The sequence below is a fragment of the Arvicola amphibius genome, chromosome 12, assembly GCF_903992535.2.
Source record: "Arvicola amphibius chromosome 12, mArvAmp1.2, whole genome shotgun sequence".
In the NCBI taxonomy this organism is placed as follows: domain Eukaryota; kingdom Metazoa; phylum Chordata; class Mammalia; order Rodentia; family Cricetidae; genus Arvicola; species Arvicola amphibius.
The window spans coordinates 39875449-39891299 of record NC_052058.2 but is presented as its reverse complement, the minus strand read 5'-3'; the positions used below and the strand labels follow the sequence as shown (position 1 = coordinate 39891299).

At 41.2% G+C, this 15851-nt stretch overlaps 2 protein-coding genes across 4 annotated transcripts in view; one reads left to right on the top strand and one right to left on the bottom strand.

Annotated features, from left to right (window-relative positions):
- The window catches only part of Mat1a (methionine adenosyltransferase 1A), a 32330-nt gene extending 20475 nt beyond the window's left edge, over positions 1-11855 (bottom strand). Inside the window, exon 1 of the mRNA XM_038349938.1 lies at positions 11707-11855. Coding sequence (XP_038205866.1) covers positions 11707-11840 — 134 coding nt within the window. The 5' untranslated portion in view covers positions 11841-11855. The remainder of the gene's footprint in view (positions 1-11706) is intronic.
- Dydc2 (DPY30 domain containing 2) overlaps positions 10161-15851 on the top strand; it is a 37121-nt gene continuing 31430 nt past the window's right edge. For 2 of the 3 annotated variants that reach the window (XM_038349958.1, XM_038349956.1), the window contains exon 1: positions 10161-12014. The gene's annotated coding sequence lies outside the window, so the exon portion shown is untranslated. Of the gene's footprint in view, positions 12015-14017; positions 14074-15851 lie in introns of those variants that run through there. The other variant, XM_038349959.1, reaches the window with a different exon arrangement.

Here is a 15851-nt window from a genome sequence, read left to right as displayed (position 1 = left end):
CAGCTGGAAGTACAGGCTTCTCGGCTGGAGCCTCAGTTGTTTCTCTAACCTACTATAAGAGGAGCTTGTAAGCTTCTTTGGGGATCGACCAACACTATGCAGCCCAGCGCAGACCTCCAAAGTTCGGCAGCAGGTAAAATAATTACCTGCTTTATAGAATTACTGTAAAAATGAGATTAGACCACTTAGACAGTATGTGTATTTAACATACTGCTAGAAAGCAATATGAAGTTATAAATATTAATAAACATAATTAAGCAAGCTATACATGTAAGCATAGTGTTCTTAAAGAAAAATAGAACACTGTATTTGTCTGTATGTTTATCCACCTACATATATTAACATTTCACTCTTTTCTATGTCATATGTTTAGTCCCTTTCATAATCTATATACGGTAGATATTTCTTTTAGCACCTGAATAGTACCCCACAGTAGGATTTTACTGTATGTTATTTGGCTGTTCATTACCTAATGATTAATTATTTTTTTCAGTTATATTAACATCACAATAATGCTGTCACAAATAAATTCGTTATAAGCATGTTTTTGTAAAATATAATATGAAAATAGGAGTGGCTGTTGACACCTAAAAAATGAAGCATTCGGGAGTCTGAGGCAAGTTGGAGAGCAGTTTTGGATTCATAGCAAGATGATGTTTCCAAACAAAAACATACGCAGGCTTTAGCAATGCCAAATCAGCTAAAGATATAACATCCATAGTAAATGTTATTAGTTAGATAAGATAAGCACCAATCTACCCAAGAACTAAAATAGTAGGTCTAGTCTACCCTCTCCAAAAAGAACTAACAGATCCTCACAGAGGTATAATTACTCTAAGAGACAACCCCACAAAGACTTCATAGCTCTAAATTGCCAACTAAACGTAAATTGAATCCTCCTGTGCACAGGCTGTCCTGGTCTCCCACATGCATGAACTGTCCTCAGTCCTCCCCCAGCTCCACTGATAACCTGAGTTCAACATGTGAAAGACTCAAATTTGACCTCATTTTCATGTAGCAACCTTCATCTCTGAAACGCAATTGACAAATCCCCGAAGAAACTTGGTTTACAGTTCTCAAAGGAAAGTTTATGAGTGTTTTATATATAACATGAGGCTGTTCTCAAATAAATAACCTAATGATATGGCTCAGGGTCTTAGGAAAACAGGAACAAGCCAAACTTAAATTTGGAGATGTAAATAAATCATAAGAATCAGGGTGGAAGTTAACAAAACGGAGATGAAAAAATAATACAAGTAGTCAATGAAATCATTAATTATTTGTAAAGTTAGATAAAACAAGCGGCCAAATAAATAAAAGAAAAAGATATTTAAATTAATAAATTTTAAAACTAAAAGTGATGTTAAGACAGATCAATACACTGAATTCAAGAGAAGCAGCAGAGAATATTTTGAAAATTTATATTCCAATAAACTAGAAAATCTAGATGAAATGAACAAATCCCTAGATACATAATCTCTAACTGGGATGGATAAGCTTGAATGTGAACTCACAATGGGATGTTGAGTGGCCATGGAAACTTCTGGATATGTCTCTGAGGAAGTTTCTTCACTGTGTTAACAGAGGTGGAGAATTTTTACCTTAAATGTGGATTGGACTATTCAATGTGCTGAAGTCTTGAACTGGATAAAGAATAGAAAATAAAAGTGAGTTTTATATCAGAATTCACTGCTTTTTGCTTCATGTCTATGAATGTAATCTAATCAGCTCGCAAGCTCTTGCTGCCGTGTCTTCCCAGCCATGCTGGATTATATTTTCTAAATGTGAGCCCATATAAACAATTCCTTCCTTAAGTTGTTCTTCCAGGTGTTTTATCACAGAAACAACGACAGAAACTAATGCAAAAAAAAATCAGCATTAGGAGTGGGGTCACTGCTGTGATAAGTTCAGCTGTGTGCTTACAGGTCTTTGGAAAGTCTTTTCAAAAGGAATGTAGACAAGTTTGGAATGTTAAGCTAGAAAAATTCTAGAATGCTACCAGCAGAGACTAGTAGGCCATTGTAGTGGGGTGTTGAGAGGCAAAAATACTAACAGATACAAGGACACTGGAGTCTTAGCTAATAAGGTTTCAGAAGAGAGCAAGGACTCTACTGTGAACTGAACTGGATGGAGGCTATTAATGTCATAGTCTGGGAAAGAATCTGGCTACATTCTACCCAAATCCTAAGAACCTGGGTGAGGCTAAGAATAAAAAATAATAAAATGGATTAGCTTGTTTGGCGTAGGAAATTTCAAGATAATATCACACTGACTATTTCATAATTGCTGCTCACTGTGCTTATCCAGCTCTCCAATGACAGGTAGCAAAATGTGGAGGAGAAAGAAAAAAAAAAAACAGCAGTTGAAGATAAGGCAAGTTTGGAAGCACCTATAATTGTTAAAGAGATTAGCACTATTAAAGAAATACCCAGTCCACTGCATTACTGCGATAGGATAAGGGCTTCCAGACCATGCAGATGAAATGCTTCATGTTGCAAAGGCAAAAATTCATCTGAATGGAGGGAGCCTAAACTGAGAATGTCACTGAAGGGGTTTCCCTTGTCAAAATCAATTGTCTAGGAACGTGTTTTCCCAGAGTCAGGGCGCATAGACTCACAGAGGCTGCTGCAGCAGAAGCCCATGAAGCCAGACTCCATACTGGGCTGGCAAAGGAACTTTAAAGCAATTGTCCACATAGTACTCCAAGCATGAAGATGTAAACTGAGGTGGTCCTGGATCTTGAAACATAATTTCAGAGAGACGCTGAGGCAAGGAAAAATGTGAAAGAAAGAGTTGGAATCCGGCAGTGAGACCCTGAAGAGCTACAGTGTGAAGCCTAAGTTACAATGATGATTCCAGGATGTTAGAGATACCAGAATCAAGGAACAGACTGTGTAACGTTTCTTGCACGGAGTGGGGCTGGTTCAAGGGAAAGGCTATGTGTACTGCAGGCAAGCAAGGCAAAAAAAAAAAAAAAAAGAAAGAAAATGGCTACCCAAGCCCTGTGGAGCCCAGATGACTGTTATGAGCCCTGGGTACTGAAGATGGAACTACATGATTTGCTGTTCAGCATGCTGGGATTTTTTTTTTTTTTGCTTTGCTTTGTCTTATCTGTCTTTGATATGTCTCCCCCTCCTCCCTTTTGGAATGGGAATATTTTTATTTACTCTATACTATTGTATGTTGGAAGTATATAATTTGTTTCTGGTTTGACTATTTGACTGTGAGGAGTTCATAGTTAAGAAGTTGGCTGGATTTTAAAATTAGAAAAAAAAACTCTGCATGCAAAACTTAAATTTTTGAGCAGTGGTATAGCTTTTAAAGACTGTGGGAACTTAACTTCGACTGAGTTCATTTTGTATTATAAGATGTCCATGTCCTTATGGGGACAAGGAGTAGAAGGTTATGGCCTAAAGTGATGTGCTTAGGTACAAAGTTGACAAGAAGTAGAAGTGTAATGGTTAATCTTAACTGACAACCTAATGAAATTTAGAATCATCATGGGAGCAAACCTCTGTGAATGCAGTTGGGGCAGTTTCTGGGTTAGATTAATTAGGATCCTAATTGGGCGGCACCATTCCATGGGGTCCTAGTTTAATACAACCAGCTGCCTCTTGTTCCTCCCACTATGCTTATCATCCAGTGAGAAGCAAAACCATGAATACTACATAATGCTTAAGCCATAGAACAAAACAGTAACTATTTTCAAAATGAAGAATTGCTTTCCTGGGTCTTTCTTACAGAGAGAACCTTGAGGAAAGGTTTCAACACCACATAACCTGGCAATTTGACAATCAAATAGGTTGGTTTTAATAAAGAAACAAAATACAGCCCCTCAACCAATTAATTCAGACTCTCTGGGAAGAGACCCACGCTCACTATCTTAATAACTATTATTCTAAGTCTAGAGTTACATCATAAAGCCAGACTGACTCTTAGCCTTTCTAAATCAGATCAGTTCTGGGGATCAAGATTTAAGTAGAAATCTACCTGTGTTGCTGGAATCCTGTCTCTGAAGTAGCTATCTAGACATACATTCATCCTCCATTCTTCCATTCTTTTCATTCTCTGAATGTAAATTAAACACCTGCCATCATATACCAGTCCTATGGTAGGCTCTCTACAGTAAAAGGACCTGGTGCAAGAGGGAAAAAAGGTACTATATCCGGGAAATGCATGGAGTCTTGGAGATATTTCAGGTGGCATGCAGTGTGATCTGATAAGCAGCCAGAGAGAGTACCAAGAAAGAGGCAGAAGCTACACCACAAAGAGTTTTCTAAGTCCTATAAGGAGTTCAGATGATGACAGAGATCATGATGATCTTGAAGACAGAGAGAAATGCAAGAAGGATATCAAACAAACTATGTCAGTACACTTGGAATGTAACCAGATACGGCTGCTTGTCGAAATGCTGCAAGCTATAGCTATGTCAAGTAACTAGACTAGACAAGACTGCCTTGGAGAAGCTGATGGATTCGTGTAGTCAGAGTAGGATTAGGGTCTGATACTTTGTGGAGTGTGGTAAGCAGGGAAGTAGCAAGATTTGGGAGTGACTTCCAACTTTCTGGCCTAAATAAATATACAGTAGCCCAGAAGAAATAACAATGGCAATAGACACAAACACAGTGTCCCTCCAACATATGTCCAGCATAGGCAGGAGGCGAGTGCTGTGCCCTAAGTGAAAGTAATCTCAGTGTACACATAGTACTCTCAGTGATCTCACGTGACCACCCTACTCTGTTGACACTGGTATGCTCTTGTATGATAACTCAACATCTTGTCAGTGTGTGAGGATGTATTTAACAAGCATCCAAGAAGTATGAGTTAAAACACTTTCTTGGATTAAAAAAAAATGTAAAAGTAATCCCAAACTCTGGCAAGAAGAGTAATTTTTACAAAGAATGTTAAGAATATATGATTCTATTAACTAGGCAATATTCTGAAGCCTGTTTACGGTATCACTATATCAACAATACTCACCTTGCATAAGCGAATACACTCACCAAGATAAATGTTCCACCTGTGTCAAAACTAGAACGAACATGGGTGTATTTAGAAGTAGCCAATAATTTCAGTGGAAAAACTACAAAATTGGGTGGGATTGAAGAGCAGGTCAGGATTGGCCAGTTTATCTCCCAACCAAGGTAACCACAGTGAGGGGAGGAAGAAGGAAGGCAATGACACCCAGTGTATCAGGAATGAGGAGTACAGCCAAGGACTCTGCCCAGCTCATGGAACTCTGCTCTGGAAGGGTTTCCAATATTTTTCAAGGAGAAAAGTTACAGCAATCAATTTACTAAATGTTATACTAGGGAATCTTGTGTCACATCTCAATTCTAAACCTTTTCACTTATAGCTTTGACCTGATGTGTTGAAAATATTCCACTAGAGATCTGGATGCATCCCTGAAGCCACTTTGAAATAAGATCATCATGGCCACAGCCACTAAATGTAAAGTGGTCTTATTTTCAAGACTGAAGATGGTCTTCACCATCTTTATTAAATTTATAGAAATTTAAACTAGTCTTGTCTAAGTCGACTCGTCAAAATTCAACAACAAAGACAGGAAAGCTAGAAACTGCACACTGCCAAAACTTAATGACGTCAGTCTTTGATTCCCTGGCTGTTATTAGGTCATCAGCCTAAGATTGTGTAATATCACCAACGGCTGTGGCAAAGTCACTGACAAGTCATGCTTTCCCCAGAGCTGCTTCTCTACTAAACAAACCACGATCATGTCAACAAAACGGGGATTTGTAACACTTCAAAGACAAAAAGTATGGGGGCACAAAAATGATAGATCTCCATATTTTATTATCTCTTGTGCTCTAGAAAAATCTTAGATTTATTTTATTTTTCTTTGTCTGTCCATGTGTGTGTGTGTGTGTGTGTCTGTCTGTCTGTCTGTGGGGAAGATGCCCATGGAGCATGTCAGATCCCCTGAAACTACAGATAGAGCTGGTAACTAAACTTTGCAGGAATAGCAAGAGTCCTTACCTGCTAAGGCATCTCTTCATTCCTCCCCCAGGGTGTGTGTGTGTGTGTGTGTGTGTGTGTCTGTCTGTCTGTCTGTCTGTCTGTCTGCCTGCCTGCCTGCCTATCTGTCTTCTGTCTCTGTATCTCTGTCTCTCTTTCTGTCTCTCTGTGTATCTCTCTGTCTCTGAGTGTCTCTCTGTCTCTCATTTATGTGTTTGTGTATGTGTGTCTGTGTATGCTCATGTATGAATGGTTGTATTCTAATATGTGTATATGCAAATGGTGAGCAAAGGATGGCCTGGAATGTCATTTCTCAGGAGCCCTGCACTTTGTTCTATATTTCAAAGATGGGTTCTCTTCCTGGCCTGACTGAGGCTTGCTCATTCAGCTAACCTGGCTGACCAGAAAGTCCTAAGGATCATTCTGCCTCTATCTTCTCTGTTCTGGAATGCCACCATGCCAAGTTTTCTACATTCGTTCTGGGAATCACACTCAGATCTTCATGGTTGCAAAGTAAGCATTTTACCCTCTGAACCTTCTTCTCAGCTATCTCCCTGGGAAGTTACATATATATATATATATATATATATATATATATATATATATATGAATGAATTGTTTGAGTTTAAATATTTTTGTATGAAATAAGAAGCTAAAATACTTAAGTCACTTATATTTAGGCCAGACTATCTCTCCCACCCAAGCTTCCACTTAAAAAAACTACACAAGACTTGGCCCCAAACTATTTCATGTCTGGAAATGTCTGTAAACTTGTCTCATTGAGGAGCTGAGAGCAGAGTTTGAAAACATTTATGTGGAAGGCAGCTGCCCACTCATCTTCTCTGCTAACAATTTTTCCTATCAACAATTATATCATATCTTGCAGCTTATAAAATATTCCTGCATACGTTGGCCCCCTCAGCTTTCACAATGCATGTTACAAATCAGTACTGACCCCATTTAATGGAGGAGAAAGCTCAGCTTCACAGAGATTAGGTGATTTATTCAGGTTCTGTGATCAGTAGGTGGCACAACATTTAAACTTAGCTCTTCCTATTCCAAGTATTATTTCACTGCTCTGTACTGTCCACCCAACAGGCTTCAATTTCCCTTTCCTGATTAATTCAAGATAATAAAAGTAGCTCTCTATAAATGGTGATTGTGATTGCCTATTATGGCTACTTACACACAATGGCTGATTATTTAGTAGTTCCCCTCGGTTCCATTGTTTTTCTATGGGGAGGAGGACCATTCACAGTTGTAATTACTGATGGCTTGGCTTTGAATCTTCTCTAATTATAAACAAAGCATCTTTGAAAGATGAAGGAAACACATCTCTAATTCTGCTGTTCATATAATGTGCTTTCACTGGTTTAATTTTGTTTATTGCATTTATTTATCTACTTGGCAGGGAGGGTGGGCAGCCATGCCAAGGTTCTGTGTAGAAGTAAGAGGGTATCTTAGAGCAATGGTTCTCAACCTTCCTATTGCTGCAACCCTATAATACCGTTCCTTATTTGTGGTGACCCACAAACATAAATTACTTTCCTTGCTACTTCATAACTATACTTTTGCTACTGTTCTGAATTGTAATGTAAATATCTGATATACAGGATATCTGATATGCAAGGGTTATTCAATCCCCAGGTTGAGAACCACTGGCTTAGAAGGAAGGAATTTTGTCCTTCACCGTGTGAGTTCAGATCAAACTCAGTTCATCAGGCTTGGCAGCAAGTACTACTGCTGTATCATCCTGCTGCCCTGCCATTTTCACCTCCCCATCCTGCTGTGTCATCCAGCTGCCCCACCATTTACCTCCCAAGTGTCTTATACACCTTAGGCCCCAAACGCCTACATAGCCAAAGATGACCTTGAACTCCTGGTTCTCTTCTGTGTGTCTGCTAAGTGCTGGGGTTATTATACCAGTGTCTTCTGATTTGTTATTATCACTGGTAACAAAGCCTTGAGTATAGAGTCATCAGACATCAGAAAGGGCAAAGCAACAACAGTGCTTGGACTGGATTCGGCACCACGCTGTGGGCCAGAGGCTGACTAGCATTGAATCTACCACCCACTTCTCCCCTTCAGCCCTTCCGTGCCTTCCTTGGGGCAGCTGCTCAGCCCTCAGACTTCTCCAGCATGCGTGTCTGTCAAACTCCTTTCCTTTGGTCTCCAGACCATGATGATGGAGCTAGCACTTCTGCCTCTATAAACTACAAGTGCTATATCTAAACTAAATCCAGATAATGCAGTAGAGTTAGGGTAGGGTTAGGGTTAGGGTTAGGGTAGTAGGTGATTTTTTTCCTTTTAAGTGAGAGAACCATAATGTCAGAGATAACTGAATTTCAAGACAGAATAGATTAAAGCAAACACCTAGTTAGGAGGAATGGCTCTGTGGGAGAAATTCCAGAGCATGTGAACATTTCTTGTAACTCGTAAGAGCCATCCACCAACGAGGGCCAGTCTCTCTCAGCCTGAGAAGTCATTCTGTGTTCCTCATAGTTGTGGATTCTCCCACCTCCCACACGAACCACAAAGAAAAGAAGTTAAAACACTGGAAATAATGACAAGGCTGTGCCAATGGAGCAGGAATAGAGCAGGAAGCTCCATTTCAAGCCCCCTACCCTGTGAATTGCCTTGGTCCAGACTCCACCTCCAGGAAAGTCCGCCAAGAGCTGACCCCTGCCCAGAGAGGGTCAGGACCACTCCCACAGGCTATTTAGGCTGCCACCCAGAAACATTGCATGGTCTCCCCTTCTCTCTTTCCCTCGCTGGTGCTTTCCCAGGCCACCAGGGAAAGCATTAAGCATGGGCATCTTTTATTTGTTCCAAACCAAAAAAAAAAAAAAAAAAAAAAAAAAAAAAAAAAAAAAAAAAAAAAAAAAAATTTGGTTTGATTGGAATTATTTGCATCAGGTGAGAGGCTCGTCTTAAGAAATATTCCTAATATATGGAGGTCTCCACCAAGGGGGCCTGTTTTTCCCATGGGCCCAGGTCCACATGTTGGAAAAACACCCTTCTAGCGCGCTCTCCACCAGTCTAAGATCGGCTTTGCCGCGTTGAGTTCTCCCCTCTTATTTTTTGCTCTATTCCGGTAGGGCTTCGGGACCCATTCGCATTTATTTTTGTTGATTTTCAGGCTCTCCGTTGAAGTCACAATCATGCCATGAAAGCCAGGCCTCGCTGAGAGGTGGAACATCCATATATTAGGAATATTTCTTAAGACAAGCCTCTCCGCTGACATAATTCTAATCAGACCAAATAAAACGTGACCATGTTTAATGCAGTACTCCTGGGTGGCCCACCGGAGAGGAAAAGAGAGAAGGGAAGACCACGTGTTCCTTTTCTGGGCGGCAACTTGAATAGCCTGTGGGAGTGGTCCTCACCCTCCGTGGGGAGGGGTCACTGCTTGGCAGGCCTTCCCCAGACATGGAGTCTGGACCAAGGCAACTCACAGGGGAGGGGACTTGAAATGGAGCTTCCTGCTCCATGCCTGCTCCATTGGCACTCCAAGGATGGGTGCCAGGGGCTGGGGTGATGCTTTCACCCAAACATTCCAGACATCTTGGATATAGGGGTGTCAGGGGGCTGGGGTCTCACTTTCGACCAAACAGCTGGAAGTAGGCTGACACGTTTAAACTGGAGCAAAGGCACTTAACTTTAGTACCTGAAATGCCATTTACCGCCGCCATTCAAATCCTGAGCCAAAATTCTGATTATTTGGTACAACTGCTAAAAGCACACTTTGCCATAATTTTAAATTGTAAGTTTAGACAGAGATCAGATAAGCAGAGAATTAACTTGAAAAAATAATCCTTTGATCAAGTAACTTACCCTAGAAGATTTGAAAACAGTTCATTAATTAATGAAAGAATGAAGGCATAAATGTGATATTTAAATAAAATAAAACTGAACAATTTTACCAAGCGATAAGCATGGCAAAACAGGTAAAGTCAGCCTACCACCTGAACACTTTCCCAACACACATAATCAACAAAGAAAATCAATAAGACAGAGACAAACAAATCAATACAGTGTGTAAGCAAATACTGAGCATGCCGTTCACAGATGGGCAAATCAATCAGCAGCAAACACAAGAAGAGGCTGCCTCTCACCAGCAATAGAAGAAAATGTGAATAAAACCACAAAGAAACTGCAACGTGTATCCCTGTGGTGGGGGATGGTGGAAGTGAAGCATTACCAGGCACCAGGAGGGCCACAGCGATAGGGACGCCCACAACCTGCTGAGAGCAGGGGACTTTGGAAAGCAGTGTAATGTTAACTAGGATCTTGAGAATGGGCACAACCTGTGCCCAGAGCTTTCACAAGTGTACCTTGTGTACCCTAACGCACCACTTCTGACAATCAAACACTGAAGTTGGAAACACGGTAGTAATACTAATTCTCAGCTGGGGTGTGATGGTGGAGGCAAGAGAACTGGGAGCTCACGGCTACGGAAGACTCTTCCTAAATAAATAAAATAAAGGCAAAGCAGGAAGGAGTGTAAGTTTTTCTGCTCTAGCCCAGGGTTGCGTAGTGGGAGTTGGAGTATCATAATTTTCCAAATCTGAAGACCTGAATTAAGTGGCAAGTGTTGATCCAGAAGGATGAGCAAGCTGCTTGGGGTTGCTGCGGTTAAGAAAGATCTGTAAAAAAACAAATGCTTAACATTGATGAAATGATCCTGTCTTGGAAGCATGAAGACTATGCATTTAAAGACTGTGAGATGCTGCTTTTGGGTGGAGATGTTGCGGGGTACAAATAAAAATCTTCCTACAGCTAAAGAAGCCTAGAACATTCAAGAATATGAGCAAGCAGACTTTCCCTGTTTACTATCACCAGAAAGAGAGAGCCTGGGTAACGCCAGCATTGCCTAAGGATTGGTTTTTGAACTGTTTTATTCTATAGACAAGAATATTCTATAAACAAAAACAGCATTTCATTCAAGAGTCTTCTGGTCTGATGGATAGACACAGCACATGGGCATCATCCACACTAGCATAAATGCTGTGTGTCTACCACCAACTGTAACTGCATTCGTTCAACCAACCAATGGACCAACATGTGAGAGCTTTAGCCAAAGCATCCTATTTACCGCAAATGGTTGCGTAGGTCATCGGAAGTGATCAAATATGGATGAAAGCTGCCAGGATCCTTGAATAATATTAACATTTTGCTGTCCAAATTGCTTCAGGGAGAGAACTCACACCAGACACACTATAGGCATTTGGAAGAACAATTTAAAAACACACCCAAAGGTTAGGGTTGTCCTCGATGCAAGAGATTTATTAGCACCTTAGCAAGCAGTATGGCAGGAGTCTGAGGTTTAAAGCTTCATGGCTTTGTTTGGCAAGATTTCTATTCTCAACGGTTTCTGGGAGAGTAGAGAGGTCTCACCGTGAGGAAGCAGGCTTAATTAGTTTGTGGCCTAAAACTTGTAACAGACTTAGGTTAACAGTTAGTTGGGAAACTTCCAGAATTGACCACTGATAAAGATCTTCACAAGCCCCTTGACACAGAGACTGAAGAGCTTCCAATGATGAATTGAAGGAATCGGATGACAACAAAAACCATGAAGTGGAAGGGAAAAAAAAAGAATTTAAAGCAAGAAGGTTCACAACAAAGACCCTGGCAGTGGGACAGGACACTCTCAACAAAGGGGACAGATATCAGATAAGGTGGATAGCACTGGTTCACGGGATCAGACAGATGCAGGCTGCTCTTGCTCACCATGAAGAAACAACATGAAAAGGGGAAACAAATGGCGCAGTCAACACTTGGCATCTGCCCGAAGAATCCTGCACCTGCGCAAACAGCAGGTGTCGACACCTTTGCACCTTCTGCTTCCTGTACTTGAGTCTCATCAGAAAAGAGAGAAACTGCTGATTACGTCATCATAGCTCCCAGCCAGTGATCTTAGTGAGATGTTTTCAATATCCTCAAGCCCGCATGTACCTTCAGCGCTGTGGGTTAATGGTAGGAACCTGTTCAACCGTTCTGGTTTTCGCTTTCCACACAGCATGTAAGAAGCCTCACAGGTATGAAGCCCTTTCTTGTAACTTTGGCTTTAAGGGATTCTGTCTAACTACAGGCTTCAAGTAAGTGTCCCCGTCATGTTTAAGTTGGGCTCGGCTGAATTATTATCGTTGGCAGAATGGCAATATTACATGTGGATTTGTTGAGCTGTCCAACATTGTGAAGCAAGGAGCAGCTCCAGAACCTAAATTGAATCTTTGTGACTTCTAGTGGTGACAAGAAGTGTTACAGCTTGGCACATAACCAGAAACAAGTACAGCTTAATGAATCCCTTATATCTGGGTTCCTGGATTTTCCAAAAGGTTCCTGCTTTCCCTTTTCACTTGCTGCACTTCCCATCCTCTATATCGTGTAGTAGGGCACTTGGTAACGTGTTCCTTGTATACATGAATCATGTGGTTCAGCTGCCAGTCTCCTGGCAAATATAACCATTGTGTTAGTTTCCAAATTCCCAGACAAGGCCTTTTGTCATACTCTCTAAGTCAGAGAGAACAACAGAAGACAATCCTAGCCCTTGATGTGTGTGGCGGGAACAGAACTCGGGTTCTCTGCAAAGGCAATCTGCCTTCCCAACAGTTTTAAAACATTGGACCTGGAGAAAAGGTTGAGTGCGCGGGGTGCTTACTGTACAAGCATGAGGACTGTATCTGGATATGTAATAGCCACCTAGAAGTCAAAGGTGAGTGAGCATGCCTGTAGCCCCAGTGGGTCTTGAGGGCTCACTGACCAGCCAGTCTAGCCAAGAGGTGGACTCCAGGCTCATTGAAGAGAACCTGTTTCAAAAACTAAAAAGCAGAGAGCAAGAGAGGAAGGGACCCCAAAGCCAACCTCTGACCTCTACAAGTACAGGCACATGCATACTGCCCCATCATCATAAATGTAGCACAATTTAAAAATAGGAAATTAATTAAACACCATGAGTCCATAGAAATGAGCATCGATTAAAGGAAAACCAGGGTAAGTGAGAAGGTTTGATGGATAAAAGTGCTTGTCATATGAGCCTGATAATTTGAGTTTGACCTTGAAATTCTGTTAAAAATGGGGGAGAGGGCTGGCTGTGGTGGCACGTGTCTCATAGCACGTGTCCCAGTGCTGTGAGATGGGAGGTGAAGACAGGAGAATTACCCAGAAGCTCCTGAGTCAGTTTAGACTATGCAGCAGAGTGGGAACAAGAGACCCTGCCTAACAATGTAGAGCAATGTAGAGGAAAGAACCTGGTCCCCAGTATAGTTCTGACCTCTACATATGCACTATGGAACACAGACATCTGCCCTTGCATGAGTGAGCATACATACACATGCATACACACACACACACACACACACACACACACACACAATTACACACACACATTAAATTAGATTTTAAAAATAAATCCAGAAAAAAAAACTCTACATACTTTAACCTTGGTAATCAACAAAAGAGTTAAATGTTATTTTACTTTCACATGAGGAATTGTAATTAATTATAGTTAAGGTAATACAAATATAAATTTCTCATTGCCCATGAGGAATCTGAAGATTTCCAGAAGCAAAAATAAATGTGAAAAAGTTTGAAATGTTGTTATTGTGTATTTATTGTGTATTCTTGTGTATTTTGTATTATTGTATATTGTGTATTATGTATGTATAGATATACACATGCTGTGTGAATGTCAAAGGACAACCTGCGGGTATATTTTCTTCTGAATCAGATAGTCAGGCTTAACAGCAGGAGTTTTTACTTGCTGAACTGTCTTGCCAGCTCTGAAGTATTTTATTTTAATAACTCATAATTTACATTATTTATGTATGCAAAATATATATACATACATACACACATATATATATAGGTAGCAACTAATGGAACAATTAGTGATGGAGGACTCTCATTGGTTAATAAGGAAACTGCCTTGGCTTTTTGATAGGGTAGGATTTAGATAGGTGGAGTAGACAGAACAGGATGCTGGGAGTGAGGCAGACGCCTCAGGCAGATGCCATGCCTCTCCTCTCTGAGGCAACCGCCATGAAGAAGTCGCCATGACTCTCCTCTCTCAGATGGATGCAAGCTAGAATCTTCCTGGTAAGGCACCACTTCGTGGTGCTACACAGATTATTAGAAATGGGTTAGTCAAGATATGAGAATTAGACAATAAGAGGCTGAAACTAATGGGCCAGGCAGTGTTTAAAAGAATACAATTTGTGTGTTGTTATTTCACGTGTAAAGTTGGCCATGTGGGATCTGGGCGGGATGAAAAACAGACCTGCTCGTCTCATCACTACAAATTAGTGTTTCTGTTACCTTGAGTATTTACCACTTCTTTGTGATAATGACAATCAAAATTCTCTCTTCTGGATAAATCCAGGGGTTCTCAAAAAGGAGAGAGTGGAGAGCTGGTGGAACAGACAAAAGTTGCCTAATTGTGTATACTTTTTATTATACGGATCCACAATTTGATCCTTACTTTTTCTCAGTATCAGCATCCTTCCATTCCAGATTCGGTGTGTCTGCAATCATTTTCATTTTTAATGGTCTCATCTTTTGCAGTGGAAGAAATTAATTTAATTACTGTGGTGGTTTGGATGAAAACATCCCCCAAAGGGAGAGGCACTGTAGGGAGGTGTGGCCTTGTTAGAGTAGTTGTGGTCTTGTTGAAGGAAGTGTGTCACTGTGGAGGCAGGTTTTAAGGTCTCATATATGCTCAAGCCATGCCTAGTGAGACAGACCACTTCCTGATGCTTACAGGCCAAGGTGTAAGAACCCTCAGCTCCTTCTCTCACACCATGTCTGCCTGCAGGCTGTCTTGTTTCCCCGCAATGATAATAATGAACCAAACCTCTGAACTGTAAGAGACCCACCCCAATTAAATATTTTCCTTTATAAGACTCTCCATAGTCATGGTGTTTCTTCATAGCAATAGAAACCCTGACTAAGACAATTACCTATGCTTACACCATTTGTAGCCACCGTTTTTCCATCTGCTTTCTCCTCTCCAGGATTCTTCAGCATCCTTGAGCCTGGTTCAGACAGAAGATCTAGATCATTTCATATTAAGCTCAGGATGTGGTCCAACAGCAGACAGTCTATGAAAAGGAGCCTAGTTTCTACCAGCAAGGGAGTCTATGGCTCTGATGGACAGCCAGGATTAGCCACCCTATTTGACACCCAACTCTCTTTAGGGTGAAGAATACACACTTCTCCCCTTTTCACCTAGTTCTGGTCAGGAGTATTTTAAACAAAAACTGTACCCTACTTGGAACTGCATTGTCTCAGCCTGTGACCAGCCAAATCCACCCATTCCCATTGAGAACTGTCCTAGGCTGTGCAAAGTTAAAAAAAACCACCTCCCCTCCCACCTCATCTCCTTCCTGTCTCTCACCTCCAGCCTCCCATGATGGAGTACTCTGAGGCTGGGTAGACCTGCAATGACATAGTTCCTGTAGCACAATTAATAAGTACCCAGAGACAGATTTTGGGGTTCAACCTGAAGGTCATAAAAGCAAAACAGCCCACCACTGACTCTTACCTCCACCTCAGTCTGAAATGGCAATCCTGCCTCCAAGAATCTCAGAATGAGACTGTGAGTGAGAGCTGTCTTCTCCCATCTTAATTCCTCTCCAGGGCCGGGATTAAAGGTGTGCACCACTACCACCAAGTTTCTATGGCAAACTAGTGTGGCTCCTGGGATTAAAGGTGTGTGCCAATACTGCCTAGTCTGTAAGGCTGAACAGTGGGGCTGTTTTACCCTCTGATCTTCAGGCAAGCTTTATTTACCAAAATACAAATTTTGAAGGGAACTACAAGTTCCCTTCTCTAACAGACTTTGGTGCATGGGTGTGAATGATGGTACGCCATGCTAT